The sequence below is a fragment of the Hypomesus transpacificus genome, chromosome 26, assembly GCF_021917145.1.
Source record: "Hypomesus transpacificus isolate Combined female chromosome 26, fHypTra1, whole genome shotgun sequence".
Lineage (NCBI taxonomy): Eukaryota > Metazoa > Chordata > Actinopteri > Osmeriformes > Osmeridae > Hypomesus > Hypomesus transpacificus.
The window spans coordinates 1020006-1043441 of NC_061085.1; the positions used below are offsets into that span (position 1 = coordinate 1020006).

The window sequence follows — 23436 nt, forward strand, 5'->3', positions numbered from 1 at the left end:
GATAATTCATTTTTTATAGCGCTTTTCTAAATAACCAAAGTCGCTTTAAGTGTGAGGACAAACAAAACAAGACAACAGTAAAATATAAAGACAAAGAATTTAACAAAACAGACAAAAAGAACATTATAAAGAAAAACATTTAAACATTTAAGTCTAATAGTGGAGGGGAGGGAGCAGGGGATGTTCAGGTGAAGGCGAGGTTGAAAAGGTGAATTTTGAGGGCTTGTTTAAATAGTGCTATATTGGGAGCCAGATGGATAGGGAGAGGGAGGGAGGTCATTCCAGAGGGAGGGTGCAGCAGCAGAGAAGGCCCTGTCACCCCAGGTCCGGTGCTTAGTCCTGATGGTTTTAACAGTGTTTGCGCCGGCAGATCTGAGGCAACGGTTAGGGGCGTGGAGGGGGAGGAGGTCAGAAAGGTAGGAAAGGGCCAGGTTATTTAGGGCTTTGAAGGTGGCGAGTAGTATTTTGAAGTTAATCCTGTGTTTGACCGGGAGCCAGTGGAGGTTTAGGAGGACCGGGGTGATGTGTTCATAGCGGCGGGTGGCGGTGAGTAGACGAGTGGCAGAGTTATGGACATATTGGAGTTTATTGAGGACAGTATTTGGAGAGCCATATTGGATGCTGTTGCAGTAGTCCAGTCTGGAGGTTATGAGGGCATGAATTAGAGTTTGGGTGGTGGTAAAGGACAGAGGGCCGGAGGCGTGCAAAGTTCTTGAGGTGGAAGAAGGCTGTTTTGGTGATGTGATTGACGTGGGGTAAGAAAGAGAGGGTGGGATTTAAGATGATACCAAGGTTACAGACCTAGGTGGAGGGGGTGATGGTGGAGCCGTCGAAGTTGAGGGAGAAAGTCTGGGCTGAGCGGGTGAGGTGTTTAGGGCCGATAATGAGTATTTCAGATTTATTGCAGTTTAGTTTGAGAAAATGTTGTTGCATCCATGATTTTATATCAGCAAGGCAGATGGTGAGAGTGGAGTGAGTGACTGAGGTGATGGTCTTAGAAGAGAGGTAGAGTTGGGTGTCGTCAGCGTAGCTGTGGAAGTCGAGACCATGGCGACGGATGATTTGTCCAAGGGGAAGGATGTAAATGATGAAGAGGAATAGACCAAGCGCGGAACCTTGGGGAACACCATGGGTGACTGGGGAGGTGGAGGATTTAAAGTTTTACAGGCGCAAAGGTCAAGGAGGATGAGGATGGTGAGGAAGCCAGAGTCAGCAGAGAGGAGTATGTCATTTTTGACTTTCAGTAGGGTAGTTTCTGTACTGTGTTTGGAACGGAAACCAGACTGGAAAGGTTCATAGAGGTTATGAAGGTTGAAGTAGGACTTGAGTTGTGAGCCAACAGCTCTCTCAAGGACTTTGGACAGGTAGGGGAGGTTGGAGATGGGCCGGTAGTTGTTGGGGATGTCGGGGTCAAGACCAGTTTTTTCATTGCGGGGGTGACAGCAGCGAGCTTGAGTGGGGGGGTACAAGACCAGAGGACAGTGAAGAGTTGATGATGTTGGCGAGGATGAGAGTGAATGGCTTGGGAGTAGGGGAGGGTCATGTTGAGGGCTGGGGGGAGGTAGTGGGGAGGGAGGAGGCGGCCAGCTGGTTGTGAATTGCAGTGATTTTGTCATTGAACAAGGATAGAAATGAGTTGCATTTGCTGATGGTGAAGGAGGTTGAGATGGTGTCTATGGGCTTGAGAAGTTTGTTGATGATGGAGAAAAGCGTTCTGCGGTTGTTGGAGCCAGATTGGATTATGGAGGAGCGAGCGGTGTTGAGGGCATCTATATATTGTTGCTGGTGGAGTTTAAAGGTGTCCAGGTGAACAGTGAGCCCAGTTCTTTTGGCCAGACGTTCAAGTTGACGGCCATGCCGTTTGAGGTGGCGAAGTTGGTCGGTGTACCAGGGGGCGGAGCGGGTGAGGGATGTGAGTTTTGATTTTATAGGGGCGATGATGTCAAAACAGGAAGAAAGTGCATCATTATGGTAGTTGACCAGGGCAATAGGGGAGATCGTAGGAATAGGGACCGAGGCAGAGACGGTGGCGGCCAAGGCGGAGGAGAGCGAGGGGAGTTTAATGGACTTGATGTTCCGGAATGTTATGGTGCGTTTCTGCTTAACGTGGGGAGTAGGGGTGTTAATGTCCAAGGTGATAGCCAGGTGGTCAGAGACGGTGAGGTCAATGCTGGTTAGATTACTGATGGTAATGCCGGTAGTGCAGACCAGGTCAAGTGTGTGTCCTTTTTTAATGGGTGGGGAAGTTGACATGTTGAAAATGTCCTGAAGTTCTGTAGAGGTTGTGAAGTCAAAATGAACGAATCACTCTGAGAGGACTCGTTACTCCCGAGTCCTTGTAAGGATTCCCTATAAAACCCTAACCCTATATAAAGAAGTTTGAGTTTGAACAATTTACTTCTTTAGTCAGTGCATTAAATTAGATTGATAATCAGTGGAGAGAAAAATAAATTGCATCTTCGCACAACCAAATTCTAAGACCAAGCTTTTCTTGACTTTTCCTAGATATGCGTTTTATCAGTTTCTGTTTTATTGTATCCACTAATTAGCCTTACACACGGATTGTCCATATTCATATTAGTTATTTTACATGAATGTTTCAAACAAAACAGCGTTCCTCCAGAACCATGGTGCTGCATGAAACACAGAAATACATGAGACTACATAGAATTAAACAAGACCTACAAATTTTTACATTGCAAGTTTGAGAAATTTACTAATGTCCCTATAGTTCACAGAGCGCCTCCTTAGCGTTTGCACTTGGGGAAATGTAGCCTACACAGGACTGTTGCAAATTCCAGTGGTAAATAAAATAGTCTACATCTAAGGGTGTGTTCACACTTGCCAGGTTTGGTTCGATTAAAACTAATTTTGATGCGATTGTTCTGTTAGCGAAGCGACTAGCGAAACACGACAGTCATAAGCTCCTCCAGCGATGGGCAGTAGACTAATTAGAGACTAGCATAGAGTTTTTGCACAATTTCATGTTGATATAAACACACAAGCCACAATCCAATTGATTGGTCAGGAGCAAACATATGAGAGCAGGATAAACGGGAGAGCAAGCAGACATCATAGCTTCTAGCTTAGAAGTTCCAAACTAAAAGGCTACACTTTTACAAAAAAATTTCAATAGCCTACTTGGACCGTGCCCTGTCAATAAATAACAATAACTGTTTTGCCAGTACAACTGGATCTATCAGACCCTTGAATGTTTATGATGTCCCTGTGTGTAAATATATGCTACTTACAGACTGACCCGCTAACCTAGAACTCCCTTTGCCGGGTCGCTACACTGCTTTTGACTTGAGACAACAAAGTGATCATTGTCAACCGACAATATAGAATGTTGACAATGTTACGCATTTTTGACCAACTGCAGTCTAACCCGCAACTTGTGTAACATCTTTCATCATAAATTACATTTTGCTGAATGATTGATGGGCTATACTGTAGTAGTCCGATATGACGGTAGTATTAACTACTACAAAGTAATGTTGTATAGCAGAGGATGCCCACAGACAGCTACAATACTCTTGCCCTCCATTCCTTCTAAAACGTCAGTGACGTCTCAACATTGATAAACTATTGCGACACAGCATCAAGCAAAATAAGTGAATTTGACTTTCAATGCAATCTTGCCGCACAAAAAATGTGCTTTGCTTTTGGTGTGAACACAGCATTAGGCCAAATTTATACCTGTATATTTCTATGCCATTCATACTGTCCACCCTTACAGATAACTATTACCTCTTCAGTTCAAACTATGGATGAATGTAGTTTTAGAGTCATGTCATACAGGGGAGGAGATTGGAGGTACACATGAAAGAACTAAACATGGTCAAAAAATAAATTCAAAAACCATAGGGAAGAAGAGACAAAAATAACTGACCTGCTGAGTGAGAGGGTGTGGGTTTGGGGATGGTCTGGGAGACAAATCCTCATCCACCACTCCAGAGTCATGTTCGCTAGCAGAAATCAAATACATTTATTGACTGACAACTCGTACTTGCACCACATCTTAAGTTATGGAAAGATTCAATTAAATCATACAGGGATTCATTACAATACTGAGGATCTTGTACCTTGTAAGGACAGGATGAAAGTCCAGTTCACTGAAGAGGCTAAATTTTTTGCATGTTTTGCGTTCTGCACTGAGCTCAAACGGGAGTGTAAGTCCCTCTGACATTTCCGCATTCTGTAAAATGTAAAAACAAAACAAACACATTTAGCAAGATCAAATTAGTGTATCACTGTGTTTCAGATACCTGAACACCTACACAACTTTGTGATTGAATTTGACAATGTTTAATTGAGCTACTCTAAACCAAAAGCAAAGAACAATTGTTGGAGATAAAAATGTAATGGAATTGTTTTATTTAACCCCAAAAAATGTGTCATAGTAGCCATCTTTTGCAGATATAAGAATACATAATAATAATACAATGGAAACTAGGTTCCCGACACTGTTACAGAAGTTACCATAAATGCATTGCACTTGAAGGTTATTTTGCTTTCATCCTTTTGCTCTTCATCCATCTCAGAGATAATTGCAAATCTGTCACAAGGCAGGCAGCCCTTGTGTTCTTGTCATCAAAGCGCATTATATCTTGTAATTTCTGTTGAGACATTGTCTCTTTGAAAATAGGATTCCTCAAGTCAGCAGACCATTAGTTATGCATGTTACCTCCAATATAACTGCCAGAGAATGATTTTGAAAATGTGATCCACCAATGCTTGTTGTCATCTCTCACTTTGAAATTATCAGGGGGGTGTTCCATCAACGTTGCTAACGCAAGTCGCGCTAACACGAAGTCTAACTTGGGTAAACGTCAACTTGGACTTAAGCCTCAAGCCGTTCCACTAACGTTCCGGTCCACTAACAGGCAACGCTAATTGAAGCTAGACCTTAATAAGCTTAGACTGTGCAGCCCAGATCTGGCGATCGTCGAAAAGAGGAGTTTTGTCGCAAAAGGCAAAGCGTAAACCAGCAGAAGGGTGTTGTTTCAGCAGCGTAAATAGATTTTTTGGGAGTTTGGAAAGGGCAATATTGCCGCAATTTTTATAATATATATATAAAAAATTGCAGACTAAGCCCGTTTTTTGTAGTTAGGCTAACAGCTACAATTGTGCTCATGTGCAAAAAACAAAACAGATAAACAAAAGGGAAAACAGAAACACCTTTTTTTTGATTATATATTTTTTGCTTTATTTCCTTAAATAATATATTCTACAATTTATGTAGAAAATGTCTTTAATTCAGCAATGGTGATTGAAGCGGAAATCAGATCTCACTGCCATACGGCTGCTTGACAAAAAAACAAATCTTAGCCGACCAAGGGCATATCGACCCAACGTCGACCAGTCGACTGAGTGGGGACAGCCCTACGGTTTACCAGGTCAAACAAAGAAAATTCATCCAGCTGAGATGCCAGTGACAACGTTCTTAGAATAAGTTTGTTTCAAAGGGGGTTCTTTATTTATTAAATGCAGTATGAGTCAGTGCTTAAAAGTATCACTAGAAGGGGAAACTTAAGGGGGTGATAAAATGATTATATAGGGCAGTGGTTCTCAAACCTGTCCTCAGGGACCACCTATCCTGCCTGTTTTAGATGTTTCCCTGCTCCAACACACCTGATTCAAATAAATGGGTCGTATCTAGCTCTGTAGAAGCCTGGTAACGAACATGAATTTGAATCAGGTGTGTTGGAGCAGGGAAACATCTAAAACATGATAGGTGGTCCCTGAGGACAGGTTTGAGAACCACTGATATAGGGTATGCAACATTGGTTGGGCTGAAAATGGCCCGGGTGCTGTTCTATGCGCCATAATGCAACTCTGTAAAATAGCCCTGGAATGAAACGAGGTTCTCTCCCTTTTATGGTATGCTGATGAATATTTAGATGAGCTGCGCGCTGTTTGGTTTACAACGAGTGAAGCTGCGGCGCAAAGACGCAACATGGCCAACAGCAGTCACTGAAACATCCATGGAGATGGTGGAGATACCATGGAGACATTAGGTGTTGAACCGTATACGTTTGAGCCTGAATCAGAGGAATAATCTGATGTAGAGGAGCAACCAGTCGCCCATATATTGGATATGACTACTTCAGAGTGGCAAGTTTTGTCATTTAGCATTAACTTTTTGTAATCCTGATACGTAACTGTATCACTGACTTAAACTCTGTAACCCGACTACACACTTCTGATCAGTCCTTCATCCAATTTTTGGTCCCTCTCCCTCCAACCCCTACTACCTCCCCTCCCAACTTTCCGCCGCAACCTCCGCTCCCTATCCCCCTCCCATTTCTCCTGCATTAAAAACATCCTTCCTCCCAATGACGAGTTCATGTCCCACCCCACCGACACTGCCACTAACACCCTGTTATACACATTAACTGCATCACTCGACACTGTCCCGTCAACCGGGCCCCCTACATCACAGTAAGAAAAGGAGGTCCCTTTAACCAAATGTCTACACTTGTCTCATGAATTAGTCTCAATCACCAGTAAAAAAAAAAAGCTAATTGTTGCGACATGTTGTGGTTATGCCAGTAGCCTTGCTAATATTCTCTTATCTTAAAGAGAAAAGGAACCGTAAGGGGACAACAATAAGTTGGCACTGGCTGTGGAGCTCAACTTTTGTTGTAACTGTTAGCAAAATAGAAATGTTGGTAACATGAAACGAGTTGCCTCAAAAGCCTAATATCAACAAATGGAATTTGAAATTATAGCTACAAGCAGCAATGCGGTGTCCAAGCCGGTTAAGCAGGTAAAATGAACGACAAACATTTTAGACAGGGTTCTGAGTAAATGCAGCTTTGAATCTATCAAAGATTTGCTGAGATACGACCCAACTTCCTGTTTGCCGGCTTTGCCGTAAAGAGGCGACATAAAAAGATTAGTATTCATTTTTACATGTGCCCCTCCTCTTTGACAGTTTTTCAAAAGATTTACTTCGATGTTGGTCCAAACTTTTCATATGCTCTCTCTTTCTCTCTCGCTCCACGGGGCCAAAAATCAAGATGTTCCACTTGGCCCTCCCCCTAGAAGCCTGGAAAACTTCCGTTGTGAAAACTGGATGCCGCATTTTTGGTTTGCGTGCTTTTGTTTTTGCAACGCGTTTATGTACTGCAGCGTTCTTGGTTTGCGTGCTTTCGTTTTTGCAACGCGCATTTGCAGCGTAAATGTTTTCCTAATAGATCGGGTCAGCCCCCCTTGTCAGAAAGCCTTAGAGGTGTCTGTGTGTGGCTCCAAGGTTGCGCAAGTGTAAAAGGCCTTTGGAGTCAGTGAGCAATTGGCGCACGGATTGTGGAGGAAGAGAGACACTAGCAGAGTGCACTAGCATTTAGCCGAGCATGCATATTTCATAACCCTAATCCTAACTTGCATTCAACCTTCTCAGATTTGTTTACTAAACTTTGTCAAGAGTCTTCATAGGAACTAGTGGTTGAATCACTGAGTATTGGATTATGACTGGCGGACATGGAAAGCACTATTTAGCAATAAATTATATTTCCCTTCAATTTCAGTTTTTGGAAATATAAGATGGCCATCGAACATGGTAACATACTGTAGTGTCCTCTGTGTGTGGCCTAGATCTAGTTTATAGGTCAATGGGGCATTGATTTATGGACACATTAAATATTTAACAGTTGTCAATTCACCAATGTATTAATAATTCTGCCATATTTTATTCCTTATTGCTAAATACCAAATAAGACAAGCATCTTACACATTTCTCAAGTTTCAAGTCAATCGGACCAATGGTTCATAATATTTTTGTATTTTGTGTGTACAGAAAAGTCCAAGATGGCGGACATTATGGATACTAATTGCTGTTTTGCAAGGCAAGTATACCAATTTTCTGGTATTTTAGATTATGGGCGTGGCCTGAAGCACGACCTATGGACCCGTGCAGTGTGGGAGTAGGCATGGCCTGTAGTATCAATGTGCACATTTTGAAAACGTTTTACCGTTGGGATCTTGAGTTATGGGGCACTTTAGGGAGAGAAAAGCATAAGAATACTAATACGATTAAAATAGGCTATCTTCTGACAGAATAATCCCAATAATAAGAACATTAACAAACAATAGGTTTCCTCCCAACAGAGGAATCCTAATAAAACTAACATTTACAATAAGTTTCCTTTTGACAGAAGAATCCCAATAAGTACGTTAGCTAACGTTAGGCTCCATGGAAATAACATCACATCCATCCAAATATCAATGCTAGGGTCAAGTCAAAACAACTCTAGCTACAAGTAGAGCCCAACCAATAAAGGATTTTTAATGCCGATATGATACAAATATTTGGTGATTTAAAAATCGGATATAAATCGGCCGAGATGTAAAAAAAAAAAAAAAAAAAAAAAAGAGGGACGGAACAAAACAAACAGATTTCAACCAATTTGATTACGTTTAGTCAACCCTCAACATCCATATCTTGAAAGTAATTAGGAACAAACCTTTAAGAGTGTGAATGACTTGGTGCACGTGAGCAGCTGGAAATCCATCTTCTGTTCATTGCTTCCAGGGTTGCACTGGTAGAAGTCTGGCTCCCTGTGAGTCAGTGAGTATAGGACAACCAGGAAACACCCATTCTCTGACATCACTCTGCAAGAGAAGAAATAAAATTGAAATATGTTTTCAGAAATGTTCACAAAATAGTATCATGTTCACCGAAAGTAGGGCTTGACTTTAACCTTTTGAGGCACTAGTCCTTTGGACAAGTACAGTAACGTTTCACTTGTCCACGCACATAAGTAATTTGTCCGGGTAAAGATTTATAATTTTACAAGGTTTTTCCCCTTTGGTGCTCGAAAAAAAGAATGCACGCGCGCACACACAGATGCAAAACACCTGGGAATAAATACATTAATTAGAAAAAATAGAAAAACGAATTGAATTTTTTTTCGAGCACCAAAGACCCAGTTTGACCCAGGAAAAACCCTGTAAAATTATAAATCTTTACCCGGACAAATGACTTGTGTCATTCGTTTTTCTCTTTTTTCTAATTAATGTATTTATTCCCTGGTGTTTTGCATCTCCTCCCCCCTCTTAACTATAGACTTGTACAATAACAGGCTTAAATGAACTGACAACATAAGTTATACGACTTGCAGTTCTCAAGGACGCATACACGCAATCTCAACTGCGCTGTGAAGCGCGTGTCTGTGCAATTCTACGACATGCACTCTAACAATCACTGCTGATAGACGGCCTAAAATGTTGTACAGCTGATACTGTTCTGATACCGTGGCGGCAAAAATGTTGCCAGAGGAAACACTGCACTATATATCATCATTCCAGGTTAAGAATACCAATGGAGGCTGCGTTGGAAATCGTTAATCTAACTTTTGTCAGCATTTTGAGTGGAAATGTCATTTGCATTTGTACAGGTGTATTCGTGCACGTTGGGCTGGCCCTCGCAGCGGAACGACACGTTTACTGGCCACTCTGTCCATTTGCGCACCTCACAGTTGCGTATTGATCAGACAAGAAGACACGCTTATCAACTCGATTACTATTGATCAAAACAGAACGAGGGTTCGGCTGTAGCCTACTTGAAACATACTATTGAGAACATATTCGCTGACATGCATTGCACGCGTTCATCGCTGACTTTTTTTTTGCCTTTGGCGCTCGGGATTTGTCATTCGCACTCGGGAAAACGGCTTTGGCGCGCACCAAAATTCTCTATGCAGGAAAAACCCGGTTTCATAAAAGACATTAAATTGTGTTGACGTTTCTAGCTAGGTAGCGTTGGCAGCTGTGTACCTAGCAAGCATTTGTATACGTTACATGTGTGTAGTTAAATATCAGCTAATATTCAACTGTAAAAGAGGCTATACACTTAACAGGCCTGCCAACTGTCACGCATTGACCGTGAGACACGCATTTCAACCAGTTCACCGCTGAGAAGGCAACGCCAGTGTTTCCCACACAGACTAATTTGTGGTGGTGCGCCACAGAATCAACAACGGCTGCCACATATTGCGTTTCATTATAATTTTCTTTTTTTACACTATTTAGGCTGAAACACGCAGCGTATTGTTCAACTGCATTTTCTTTCCCTGCTCTCCCTCGGTCCGTACACACACACACACACACACACACACACACACACACACACACACACACACACACACACACACACACACACACACACACACACACACACACACACACACACACACACACACACACACACACACACACACACACACACACACACACACACACACACACACACACACACACACACACACACACACACACACACACACACACACACACACACACACACACACACACACACACACACACACACACACACACACACACACACACACACACACACACACACACACACACACACACACACACACACACACACACACACACACACACACACACACACACACACACACACACACACACACACACACACACACCGTTCTAGTAAGACAAGAGAGCTATATCAGCAGGGCTGCCAACTTCTAAAAACCTTGGAATTAGATTTTTTGGTGGGGCCAACCACAATTTTCCTGCAAAGCAACGCCCCCCCTAGTAAACAGTAATGGACGAGGCGCAGGCACACGGAGTGAAGCAACATAGACGAGTGAAACACCTGTGAAAGCTTGTCTCTGGGCTATTTATCTTATTATTAGATACAGTATACGTTTAGTTAGCTTGCAAATACTAAGGATAGCCTACCGAAGTTGAGTTATCCAATGTCGTTAGCGATGCTAGCTAACGTTAGTTTGCTCGCGGTATAACATTTCACTCTTGCAACGCTGCTTGATTTACTGAAATTCTGAAACGTTATGTTCTACTAGCCATTTGCCTACTTGAGCAAGTCATAGTTTTCCAAAGCCCTGAAAGTATAACTGAGACGACACAGTAAATAATTCCTCTTTAGGTAATAAGCCCCCGTTCAAGTGTTGAGCATTAAATTAGCTGCAAGGTCTGTAGAGATCTTGGGACGAAGTGTGTTTTGCTAATGCGGAATTCGGTCAAACAAAATCGGTAAAATAGACCGATATGAGTGGAACATAACGTGAAGTAACATGGCATCTTTATTTGTTTGAGTTTTAACTTGTCCAGTGGGTACATTTCTCTTCCACTTGCCCTACAAAAAATTAAACAAGGATTAAAGAGCTTTCCAAAAGGTAAACCATCTCTGCTGCACTCCTTCATTCATAATAGTAGAAGGGATGGGCAAGAGTATTCGAGTACCTGAACATGACAGCGACGATCGATCATAAAAACAATGACGGTGTGAGTTTCTTCTTTCTTGTTTTATGAGGCAGGTTTGACGGGATGTTCTCGCTTCCGGGCTTCCCTTAGTTACCCTTGTCTTTCACGTCACAACGCTTTACTTAGGTAAAGTCTGCAAAAAGGCGGACTGATGAAATGGGTGCATAACTGGCTCAAAATGTCTGCACGGATATAGGGGGCTATTTACACACAAGTCCGTTGTCGTGTGTGTGTCAGAGAGAGAGCGAGAGAGCAGTGCAAGGTGCTGGGCGAATCAATGTGCAGCTCTATAATGTTTTTTTGCCATGTTAAACAGTAAAAACTAAAAATTAGGAATTTGTGGCGGTCAATTTTATATGAATCAATGTATGGGAAACACTGGAAATAGTGATAAGCTAAATTAGCTCAATTAAGGCATAACATGCAGTGTTTCCCACAGATTAGAAAGCATTTTGTGGCGGGGTTAGTTACACAGAACTTTTTTTTCTATAAAATATTAGGACTGTCAAGCGATTAAAATATTTCATCGCCATTAATCGCATTATTTCACATGATTAAACAAACTATTTAATCTGTTAAAATGTTACCCCAATAAATGATAAAAATAAAAAAACTTTGACAGGGTGTACTTAACTTAAAATAGGCTTAACTGGATGATAATGTCCATATAACAAGTTCAGATGGAACACAACTTAAATTGTGAAGGAGTTTTATTCACTCACAAACTATACTGCTGTACATATAATCAGTGTTGGGAATAACGCGTTACAAAGTACTGTAACTCCACTACTTTTGGCAGTAACTAGTAATGTAACAATTTTTTCAATTAAATAACGCAGTTACATTACTGAAATTTAAGCGGCCTCGTTACTTTTCTTGCATGAATTCCCCAATTTCCTGTTTTTAATCTAACTTAAACAAGTTTACGGCGACGCAGTGTATGAATGAATCAATCCGCATTTTAGACTATAGCCCACACAATGGCCGACAGTTCGGACCGTACAAGCTTTTTGTCATGGAAATATCGCCATTATTTTTCCCTTGTCTACATCAAGAATACAAATATACTGGTTAGTTGTAGTTTGTGTGCAGGTGTGAGAACTTTATCCACTGCGAAGAATAGTCATTATAATCTTCACAAGCACCTAGTAAAACAACACACTTCTACAAAGCTAATCGCGAAAGAACCCAGTGCTAGCTCCGCTGATCAAGCAGTCGGAGCCATTTCATCAAAACAGCCAAGGCTTGATTTTAAACAGAGTATTTCCAGTCTCCAAGCCAGGCAGAACTAAAACGGACTGATCCCCCTAGTATGTTGTCAAGACATGCGACCTATGTCAACAGTTGAGTCCCGTTGCCTTCTGGCAGTGTTGTGCACGTTCATACCGCTCATGAACTTGTTCAAAGTTCAGTTCATACAAGTCAATATGAATCGTTTACGTTCATAGTCCACCATTGAAATTCTGAACGCGTTCATAGTTCAGTTCATTTCATAGTTCTAATGCGGAAATTGCAAATTAAAGACTTAACTTGTTTTTTAACACAGGTGACCAGATGTCCTCTTTTACCCGGACATGTCCTCTTTTCAAGACCTAAAAATGCGTCCGGCAGGGATTCCAAAAACGTCTGGGAGTTCGTCTCGTTGGATGTTTGTGTTTCTCTGGGTCTTGACCACCGTACCATATAACCATGTCTTTAACTATTAATTACGCCCTTACAAGTTTTGACAAGTGTATCTCCCTTACGTCTCACCTTCTTGCGCGAGCAAGACGTGTTGCCAGATGCACGATCATTATCCTCCAAATACGATAATTTAAATTTAAATTGAGCCTTTGGTAGCTATACGATACTTCGGCATTTCCAATCTGGCAACACTGAGCACCTTACCGCCTCCACTAGTTGCATCGTTTACAACAGCACATGACATCTGCAGCCATGGCGAAACGTAAATGTGTCTTTATTTTCTTATCTTAATATGTGGCTATATAAATAATGTATTATTTGTTATATTTATTGCTTTAATATATGACCAAGCCACATAAACGACCTGAAAGCCACAGAAGCACTGGTCTAAATTGCACAAAAAAGATTTGTTTACATTTGTATTTTGCAATTTTGTTAAGGTATAAAAAATGATCATATAGCCTATGTAATTTGTGTCATTTCATTTGTGACATTTATGCATTCACATGGTCATGGTGCCTAGATCGTAAGTTCTAAATATTTCCGACGCTCCCAACAGAGTTAAATTTCCGAAACGGAACCTAGCCAGCTTTAGTTAGCTTCCGTTACCTAGCAACCTAGCATTGCTTGTTTGGTCTACATGTGTGTGGAATGAATCATGGGTAACGTAGTGCGAAGTTGAGTTAGTTAGTTTAGGTTAGTCTAGGCCTACATAGCGAACATTTTACGGGCACTGAGCAACTAAATGGTGCAAGCATTCGTTTTAGACAGCGTCAGTCCTTAAGAGAAGGAAAACATTCCGTAACGTTTTAGCTAGACCTCCGATAATATGAACGTGTTCACCGTTCAATTCACTATTTGTGTTTCGTTCAGTTCATCGTTCTCATAAAAATGAACGTGTTCAATGAACGCGCAATCATGCACAACACTGCCTTCTGGCAACTAATTAGCAACATACGATGATATAACATTTTACAGTTGTCTTGTCCCACACTGTGCCACTGCAACACTAAAATATTATAACTGTGTGCGTTAATTTGATAATAGAAGCAGGGAATTAGAAGTAACACAAACGTTACTTTCCCTTGTAACTAATTACTTTTCTATGCAGTAACTAGTAAAGTAATGCAGTTACTTCTGAAATAAGTAACTAACTAATTGCACTTTTTTGGTAACGTTTCCAACACTGCATAAAATAAACATCCACAAAATTAGACTTCTGGAAAATAAAATTACATTTAACGCATGTTGTCTCATAGCCTACTACGATATCCTGCTCCATAATATTCAAATCTCACTCAAACATACTTCAGATACTTAAGCAACCACAGATTGACTTTCATATTGAACAAGACAGTCTGTATTTTGTTGAACCCAGTCAGCTGCTCGCTTCTTTTGCGAGTGTTGTCTGCCATTTGTTACAGGAGCGAACGCTGCTGCTACTGCTACAATGATAACACTGCTGCAGCTAGCTGTGTGCTTTGCTTGTATCCTATAGTTTAGGCTGGAAGTACTAAAGTGATAACTAAACTCAGCCTGACAATCAGTACACACAGCCTTAGTTTTGTCAATCGAGCCGTCTCGCAACTTCCTGAAATAGAACTTCCCATCTAAAAGCCCTCTCTCCATCCTTCAGCTACGGTGGGTAGTCGAACTCATGTGAAAACAGGTGATTCCCAGGGTCAAAAAGAAACCTGCGTTAACGGCACTATTTATTTTTGTTGCGTTAAAGTGTGATAGCGTTAACTTTGACAGCCCTATAAAATATGTATTAGTTATGTTGGATGCTGTCCTCCTCTCCTACTCTTTCTTCAATGCCTAACAATTCTATTTCTTTCTCTCCCTGACCCTGTCTTTATGCTTGAGCAGCACTGGTTGAAGCCTGAAAATATTGTAAACAATTTCTTCATATATGCAAGTGTTTATTTACCCAAGTTACCGATAGGTCGGAGAGAATTTACAAATTAACCGTTTCATCAATAAAATACTCACATTTTCAGGAATTACACTGCCCATTTCTCGTCACATTTTAATTCAGATGCTGATTTAATATATATATATATATATATATATATGAATTGTAAAAACTAACAGCAATGGCGGTCAAACGAGTCCGTTTGTCCTATTTATCACGGCAACACCGCCCCCGCCCAACGCAAGCGGTTCTTAATACTGAGCAATCACGCCAAGGGGGTCTCCGTAGCTCTCCGAAATTAAGACGGATAGTTATTCAGGAGGTGCACGTCAAGCTCTCCGAGGCTCTTCGAGGGCTGACATATCTCGTAGAAGGCGTTCCACGGAGACGAGGGCGTTCCCATGTGTTCGTTTTTTGAAAAACACAGAAGCATATATCGGCCTATAGCGTCGTTGCTAACGGGTGCCGATTTTGTGACTGTATGTGAGAGACGCGTGAGTGACAGACGGAGGGAGAGCAGGGAAAGGAAATGCAGCTGAACGAATACGCTGCGTGATTTGGATAGCGTAAAAAAAAAAGTTTTTAACAAAACGCAGTATGTGGCGGCTGGTGTTGATTCTGTGGCGCACCGCCACAAATTAGTCTGTGTGGGAAACACTGACACGTAAAACAGGGGCACTCAGACTTAAGATAATACATCTCAAAAGTCCCAACTGGAAAATGTTAGCCATCCATAGCTAATCGTGTAGTGTAGACAAAACCTTTTGTGAACAGACTTACATGTATGGCAGTATGCTCAACAACTTATTGTAACTTATTTGACGATGTTCATGTTTCACTGCACAGCACATTGGCCACAACCTGCCACCCCGTTAATGTCAGTACTTGATATTAGGGATGGGCGATATGGGTAAAAAAATTATTATTACTATAAACATTTAGATTTCCATTCGATAGCGATAATTAAGACGATAGACCACAGATCCTTAGTAGTAGGAAAATATGTATCTTCCTCAACTTTTTCCCTACACTCTGCATAAAGTTTAGGCAGCGCGGTGTGAGAAAAATGTTTGCGGCCAGGGAGCACGTACCTGAGGTCAAGTAGCTTAAGCTTTTTAAAAACTTGCTTTTTATCACTAACTTGGCGCAAACTCACACTTTCTGCATGTTCTAACGAGTGATTTTGCTTCAGATGGTAAAAAAAGTTTGTTGCATTACCAGACTTGGTAGCCACCTGTTTGTTTACTACACAATTTGCACCGAACATTGCTCTGCTCTCAGCCTGACGTTGTCATACTCATAATTGTAGTCAGAATACGAGTCTGATACCTCTCCGTTGGGCTGTGAGTATGGGGGTGCATTTCAACCGAACTCGTAAAAAAAATGCCTCTTTGCTCAATTGGATATACCTACAACCACTTTTGTAATTAATCCTCTCCTTCCTCATTTTGTTGATGTGTTCTATTTGAAAATCTGCAGGGTTTTGTTGGAATTCTGCGCCCGCGTATTACGTTTGGGCCTGGCTGTAGCCTACCGGAAAACCCCCAAAATTTAAAACTGGAGCACTTTAATTTAATTGGTTGACGATATCACGAGACACAAAGATGGCTCTGGTTCACATCCGCTGAGCATAGTTGACACGAGACTACATTACATATTCAAAAAGCACCACCGTTTGATTTGTAAGACCTCATCGCGCACTGAACTTGTTAGTTGCGACGGTAAGTGTAACTTTTTGGGGAAACATTTTTTAAAGCAGTTCTTGTTACTTGCATGTGAACCAATATTTGTATCCAACTTTTTTTCAGCATCAACAACATATATTTGAGCAGGTTCATATGTTCCATTCGACTCAACGCCCCCCGCCTAGCAAGGGTGGCAGTGTGCAGGGTACCACTCATTTCACCCGAGCATGGAAGGGGGGATTCGGAAGGAGAGATGAATACACAAAAGTGGTAAATACTTGGCGAATTAACAGAAAAGGATATCAAGATGAAACGCAACAAAGAACTCATCCCCTTTCTTGTAAAATACTAATTGCTTGTAACAAGTTTCAAGTTAATTTACAAGCTTAGGGGGTGATGTAACGCTATAGTGTTTCTAACAGTTGATGTCAGCCTCAGTATTGGGCAGGATGTCTTGTTCATCTTCTGTAAATTGTTACTGTAAGTGTACAAAAAATAAACTTTACCAGTGTGATGATTGTATGTATGTTTTTTGGGGGGGTCAGGTTTGACCACCTGACCAAAAGTTGTAAAAATAAAATAACTTTTTTCCATTTCATTTGTTGCCTATCATTTTTGTTTTACTGTACTTTATAGCCTGGTATTGACTTTAGTTAACCAGTGTTAGTGATCAGTTTAGCAAAACTTTCCTCTTTATGTACAAATGGTTAATATGTGTTCTGTTGATAGTTTATAAGCATTCTACTACACCCAACGGTTTTTCACTTTAATTGGATGGTCCTAAAACACGCCTACAAACATTTAGTGGAGAATGCCTTCTAATAGTTTGTAAATAATCAAGGAGAAGCACATTATCTTTAGTTGAGAATCAATACATTATCAATTATCTACAGACAGTTAGTTGAATATTGGCTAATTACCAGTTGAAAACAAGCTTTGAAAGTCAGCACACACTTTCAGTAAAATCTTTAGATCAACACTTGAAATGCAACTGATTTTACAGAGTTAGTTGAATGCATAACTATATATCTGTTGACATGCTACCGAGTAGTTACTGATAACCTAGAGTGTGTCAGACGGACCATCAAAATTAAGTGTTACCAAAATAAATATCAATTGTTATTGTTAACCCTATCCAGCCGGACCATTCAAATGTGGTTCCCACCGTAATATCTTCGCCGTCCCATCACCGATTTTATTTCTGCAAACTGCCAGATACTCATGACAACATAAACAATTATATGTACTTTTAGCTTAAGCGGTGAATTAGACGTGAATAATAAATGTATTGTCAGCAACGTCGGCCATTTGTTGCCTAAGCGGAGCCGGAGGATACCATGGGAGATTGCCTACAGTATGGGATTTACAGCTTCAAATTGAAATCAGAGACGACATTTTGAGTAAAGACAAGTTTCTTAATATGTGTTGTCAATATTGTCAATCAAAAGTCAAAACCTTTTACTTACAAAGCACTTGTTTTTAGGAGTAACGCAAGTTATTTCAGAAAGAAAAAAAATCTATCAATACATGTACCATATACGTGCCCAAATCAACTCAAATTCTTATTATGAGGACAGATCTCTTATGCTTTTTAAGACCACAAAGCTGACAAAAAGTTGTCATCAACCTAAAAGTTGTCAAGCATAACAAGGCTACAGTACTGGCAGCAAGCAAAATGTCTCAAAATAAAATAATGCTTAACTTTGAATGGCAACATTTCCTCTTGTATGTATGCTGCTAAAAGCCTGTTTATCTCTGCTTTGGTAACCTGCTGTTGAAAGTCAAGTCGTGGCAGCTTGGCTGGTGTAGGCAACAATGGCAACGGCAAATTTATCGGCGTCAGCGTCACTCAGGGACCTTTAGATACTAGTCTTGAGTTTGCATGTTGCCGTTGAAGATGCTTTGACAGATGTGAGGTTGTGTTTGCGGCGGTGGACAGGCGTTTTTGACGTGGGCACAATGTACAGTTACGTTTTTGTCCTTTCCCGCAACTAATACGAAGTCATGTGCATAGGCTACCTGCACCCCTCAAAAGACGTCCTAAGAGGCTCTGCCATTCTTGTTTCGCCTCCTGAACTCAGGGGCTAAGTCAAGTGACGAGTGTTACGCAAACACACATACTGTAAAGGGAAGTTTGATTTGTTGTTTTTTTCTCCTCCCGATATGCAGATCGCAGTAATGCAAGTAGCGCAAGTAACGCAATACATTTGTATTAGTAACTAATGCGATTACTGAAGTTATCAACAGTAATGCGTTACATTACTGCGTTACAGACAAATGTAATCCGATTACAGTAACGCGTTACTTTTTAACGCGTTACCCCCAACACTGGACAAGACCTAAGTGATCTGTGTTTTGTCGTTGTGAACTGAGCCATCTTCGCAGCACGTCCAGTCTGAAATACCACTTGATGGCCAAGCACACAGCTGATGCATATTCTCCACCCCCTCGTCAAAGCCAGGCGATTGCAATGTTTTAAAAAAATACATAAAAACATTTGCACTGAGACCAAGCAATCCAATCCACTTTTCTATATTGATAAGAGCATTAAAATGAGAAAAATAATGGGACAAAGAAATCAAGGGACATTTAGAATTGATAAAAATGTGCTATTAATTGCAAGTTAACTATGACAAATGCGATTAATATTTTAATCGCTTGACAGCACTTATTTATTTACAGTGCCCTCCAAAAGTATTGGAACAGTGAGGCGAATTCCTTTATTTTTGCTGTAGACTGAAAACATTTGGGCTTGACATCAAATAATGAACGTGAGACCAGAGATCAACGTTTCAGCTTTTATTCCAGGTATTTACATCAGGATCTGATGCACAACTAAGAAAATATCACATTTAGTTTGAATCCACCCATTTGTCATGTGATCAAAAGTATTGGAACAGATATACTTAAAACATATTTAAGTGAATAAGACTTAATATTTAGTTGCAAATCCTTTGCTTTCAATAACTGCAGCAAGTCTGTGACCCATTGACGTCACCAAACTTTTGCATTCTTCCTTTTTGATGCTTTCCCAGGCTTTCACTGCAGCCTCTTTCAGTTGTTGTTTGTTTTGTGGGGTTCCTCCCTTCAGTCTCCTCTTAAGCAGGTAAAATGCATGCTCTATAGGGTTTAAGTCTGGAGATTGACTTGGCCAGTCTAATACCTTCCATTTCTTGCCCCTGATGAACTCCTTTGTTGTTTTGGCAGTGTGTTTTGGGTCGTTATCTTGCTGCATGATGAAGGCTCTGCCAATCAGTTTGGTTGCATCTTTCCTTAAATTGGCAGACAAAATGTTTCTGTAGACTTCCGAGTTCATTTTGCTGCTGCCATCATGTGTTACATCCTCAATGAAGATTAATGAGCCCGTCCCAGAAGAAGCCATGCAAGCCCAAGCCATGACATTACCTCCACCGTGTTTCACAGATGAGCTTGTGTGTTTGGGATCATGAGCAGTTCCTTTCTTTCTCCAAACTTTAGCCTTTCCATCACTTTGGTAAAAGTTAATCTTTGTCTCATCAGTCCATAAAACTTTGTCCCAGAATTTTTGAGGTTCATCTCTGTACTTTTTGGCAAATTCCAGCCTGGCCTTCCTATTCTTCTTGCTAATGAGTGGTTTGCATCTTCTGGTGTAGCCCTTGTACTTTTGTTCATGAAGTCTTCTGCGAACAGTAGATAGTGATACCTTCACTCCTGCCATCTGGAGGTTGTTGCTGATCTCACTAACAGTTGTTTTAGGGTCTTTCTTTACAGCTCTCACAATGTTTCTGTCATCAACTGCTGATGTTTTCCTTGGTCTACCTGTTCGACGTCTGTTACTTAGTACACCAGTAGTTTTCTTCTTCTTCAGGACATTCCAAATGGTTGTACTGGCTATGGCCAATGTTTCTGCAATGGCTCTGATTGATTTTCCATCTTCTCTAAGACTCACAATTGCTTGTTTTTCACCCAAAGACAGCGCTCTGGTTTTCATGTTGTTTTCACCTCTGAATACAGTCTGCGTAGACAAAACCTATCTTACCCAATCTGAACCTGAGTGTAGACATTCAGTGGTATTTATTGATTGAATAATGTATGTAATAGGACACACCTGGGCAACAAAACACACCTGTCAGTCACATGTTCCAATACTTTTGCTCACGTGACAAATGGGTGGGTTCGAACAAAAAGGTGATATTTTCTAATTTGTGCATCAGATCCTGATGTAAATACCTGGAAATAAAAGCTGAAACGTTGATCTCTGGTTTCACATTCATCGTTTGATGTCAAGCCCAAATGTTTTCAGTCTACAGCAAAAATAAAGGAATTGGCCTCACTGTTCCAATACTTTTGGAGGGCACTGTATATCATGACAAATCCCTAGTCCTCTTTAATATGGTAAACCATTCAGGTGTATGATTTGATATGAAAAATAATGTAAATATGAATATGCACCTTAATATCATATTCTAGCATCAAATTGAATTTTCTGAATTTTGGCTCAGGCTGGAAAACTTTAAATGGCATTTTAACAAATTTAATACCATTAACAGATTCATGTTTCACTCACCTATCCTTGAAGGAGAAGCTGAACAGGTATTTTAGACACCACGCCCACACTTGGGGGTTGGAGACGTGAGTGACTCCACTTAGCCATCTGTTAAAGTGTTTACAACAATCTTTAAACAATCACTGCGGTCGTCTCAGAACCTTTAATTACACCCTTGTTTTGCTTGACAAAATTGCATACAAGTCTAACAAACAAATATCCCCACTGCATTTAGATAAAATATTAGATAATACTCACACTCCTACTAATGGGACAGTGTAGGCCTTAGGGTCAGACTCAAACATGAGGAGCAGTTTGTGGGTTTGATCCATTGTCAAAAAACTGAGCATTGAAGATATAATTGTATGGTTATTCACTTTAAAGTGCTACACATATTTAAGATAACCATTGATACAGCAAGTCGACATTGAAACTGAAGAGCCGCAACAGCTCAGCTGTTGATCAAAAGCATGTCTGACTATTTTAAAACATCAGTTTTCAGCACTTCATTAGAATGTCTTCATACCCTCGCCTGTGGTTCACACTGTTCAACGGCTGAGCCAAGATAGACAGCGCCGTCAAGTTCCTGGCCAGGGCCGTGGGGATAATGGGGATGGGTTTGATCGGCAAAGTGTTGATTGTGTTGGCGACAGTGACTGCAGCCCAGCGCAGAACAAAGTCCAGGTTGTCAGTGTGCTGGGAGCCACAAAGGTGAACTCTGAGAATGAGCATTTTGGCTAGATCCATTGGCTCACGACTGCAGCAATAGTGGCGTAACATCTATGGTAGGGTAAAGAGTACCAATCCATTGTCAATCCTGATTACAAAAGACAAGTCATTACTAACCTAAGTGGCCCCCACCCCACCAGAGCTAAATACTTCAGTGTCCTTCTGTAAGGTTGCAGATTTGAAGACCTTTCCATAATTGTCTGTCGGCATTTTTAAAGAGCAATCATTCACAATTTTTTTATTGTACATTTAGATAAGTTCTTTTTTTTTGCCTGAATGACAAAATCTCCAATCCAGGGTTTACTGCAGAAAATGTGTTGGTTTAGGTGGTAGGGTGGGGTTTGACGTCAGACCGGGAGGGTCTACTTGGTGCAATAGACTAATGCGTTCTGCAGAGAAGGGAGACTGGCGTTTCGGAATGGAAGGGAGAAAACCGGATAGAGTAACACGGCGGATATCGCTATTAATTGATTTTTTTTTGCCAACGACGACAACGTTAAGGCGACAGGCATTTGTTGCTTAGGCAGCCGCCTTAACTGAAAAGTGCTGCGTGAAAACCTGCAATGTGTATGTTTTTCCTAAATGAAAACTTTTGTTTAACAAGAAGTGGACATATGACACCATGAAGCCTAGGTCAAGGCTCTACGCAAACTTCTCAAGGAGTACATGCATACACAAATACATTTAGGAGCACAGTGAAAAATGTAACTTATTATACTCCGTGTGTATGTGTGTGTGTGTGTATTAAAGGCAATGGTTCTCAATCCTGGTCCTCGGGACCCCCTGCCCTGCATGTTTTAGATATTTCCCTGCTCCAACACACCTGATTCAAATAAATGGGCCTGATAACAACCCATTAATTTGAATCAGGTGTGTTTGAGGAGGGAAACGTCTAAAACATGCAGGGCAGGGGGTCCCAAGGACCAGGATTGAGAACCACTATACTAAGGGACACATCTGTGGAATTTGGAAAGCCATATGTGCCAAAACCTGTAATTTAGCCTTTGCGTTAAGACACATTTTACAGTCTTAAGACAAAATTGCCGCCATAACATGGTCTTAAGACATTTGGACCACCTATGCTATGCATCATGCTATGTGTGCTTTGTTGGCGTCAATATACCCACCCCCTTGTTGACCTAGTTTATGCATTGGGCTGTACGTAGGCCTACGTTGTGATCATTTGGACATTTCATTGACGCAAAATTACAGGTTTCCATAGTGGAACAGCACATAGCACACAATCTATATCACCATTGATCCATGCTTGCTTCGGAAATTTGGGGGGGCATAAATATGAGCGCAATACAGTTTGAACCTTATGCAAGATAAACATAACATTGGACTCATTATTAGTCTGCAGTCAGACATTAATTTGTACGTTTGTTACGTCTGGTTTGTTTATGCAATTCAGTGAGGGAGTGAGCTCAAACCTAGCCAACTTTGCAATGGCTAGCAAGCTAGCTATGACTAAAGCACCAGCTAGTTTGGCCTTTAACGCTAGCCCACTGTTTCATAACTTGTGAATAATATTTTAAAAACAATAAGTTATATAAACCTAACAGATTCGGGGCTTTTGAGAAAACATTCGGGGCTCAAGCCCCAGAAGCAACCCCCCCACTCCGCCCATGGCTTAT

The 23436-nt window shown here is 41.0% G+C and overlaps 1 protein-coding gene across 10 annotated transcripts in view; it reads right to left on the reverse strand.

Annotated features, from left to right (window-relative positions):
• The window catches only part of stil (STIL centriolar assembly protein), a 62466-nt gene that overhangs the window by 36061 nt on the left and 2969 nt on the right, over positions 1 to 23436 (reverse strand). For all 10 annotated transcript variants that reach the window (XM_047049980.1, XM_047049981.1, XM_047049982.1 and 7 more), the window contains 6 exons: positions 21597 to 21850; positions 21329 to 21412; positions 21092 to 21178; positions 8469 to 8616; positions 4086 to 4198; positions 3893 to 3968 (listed from right to left, as the gene is read on the reverse strand). In XM_047049980.1, the coding sequence (XP_046905936.1) occupies positions 3893 to 3968; positions 4086 to 4198; positions 8469 to 8616; positions 21092 to 21178; positions 21329 to 21412; positions 21597 to 21850 (762 nt within the window). The remainder of the gene's footprint in view (positions 1 to 3892; positions 3969 to 4085; positions 4199 to 8468; positions 8617 to 21091; positions 21179 to 21328; positions 21413 to 21596; positions 21851 to 23436) is intronic.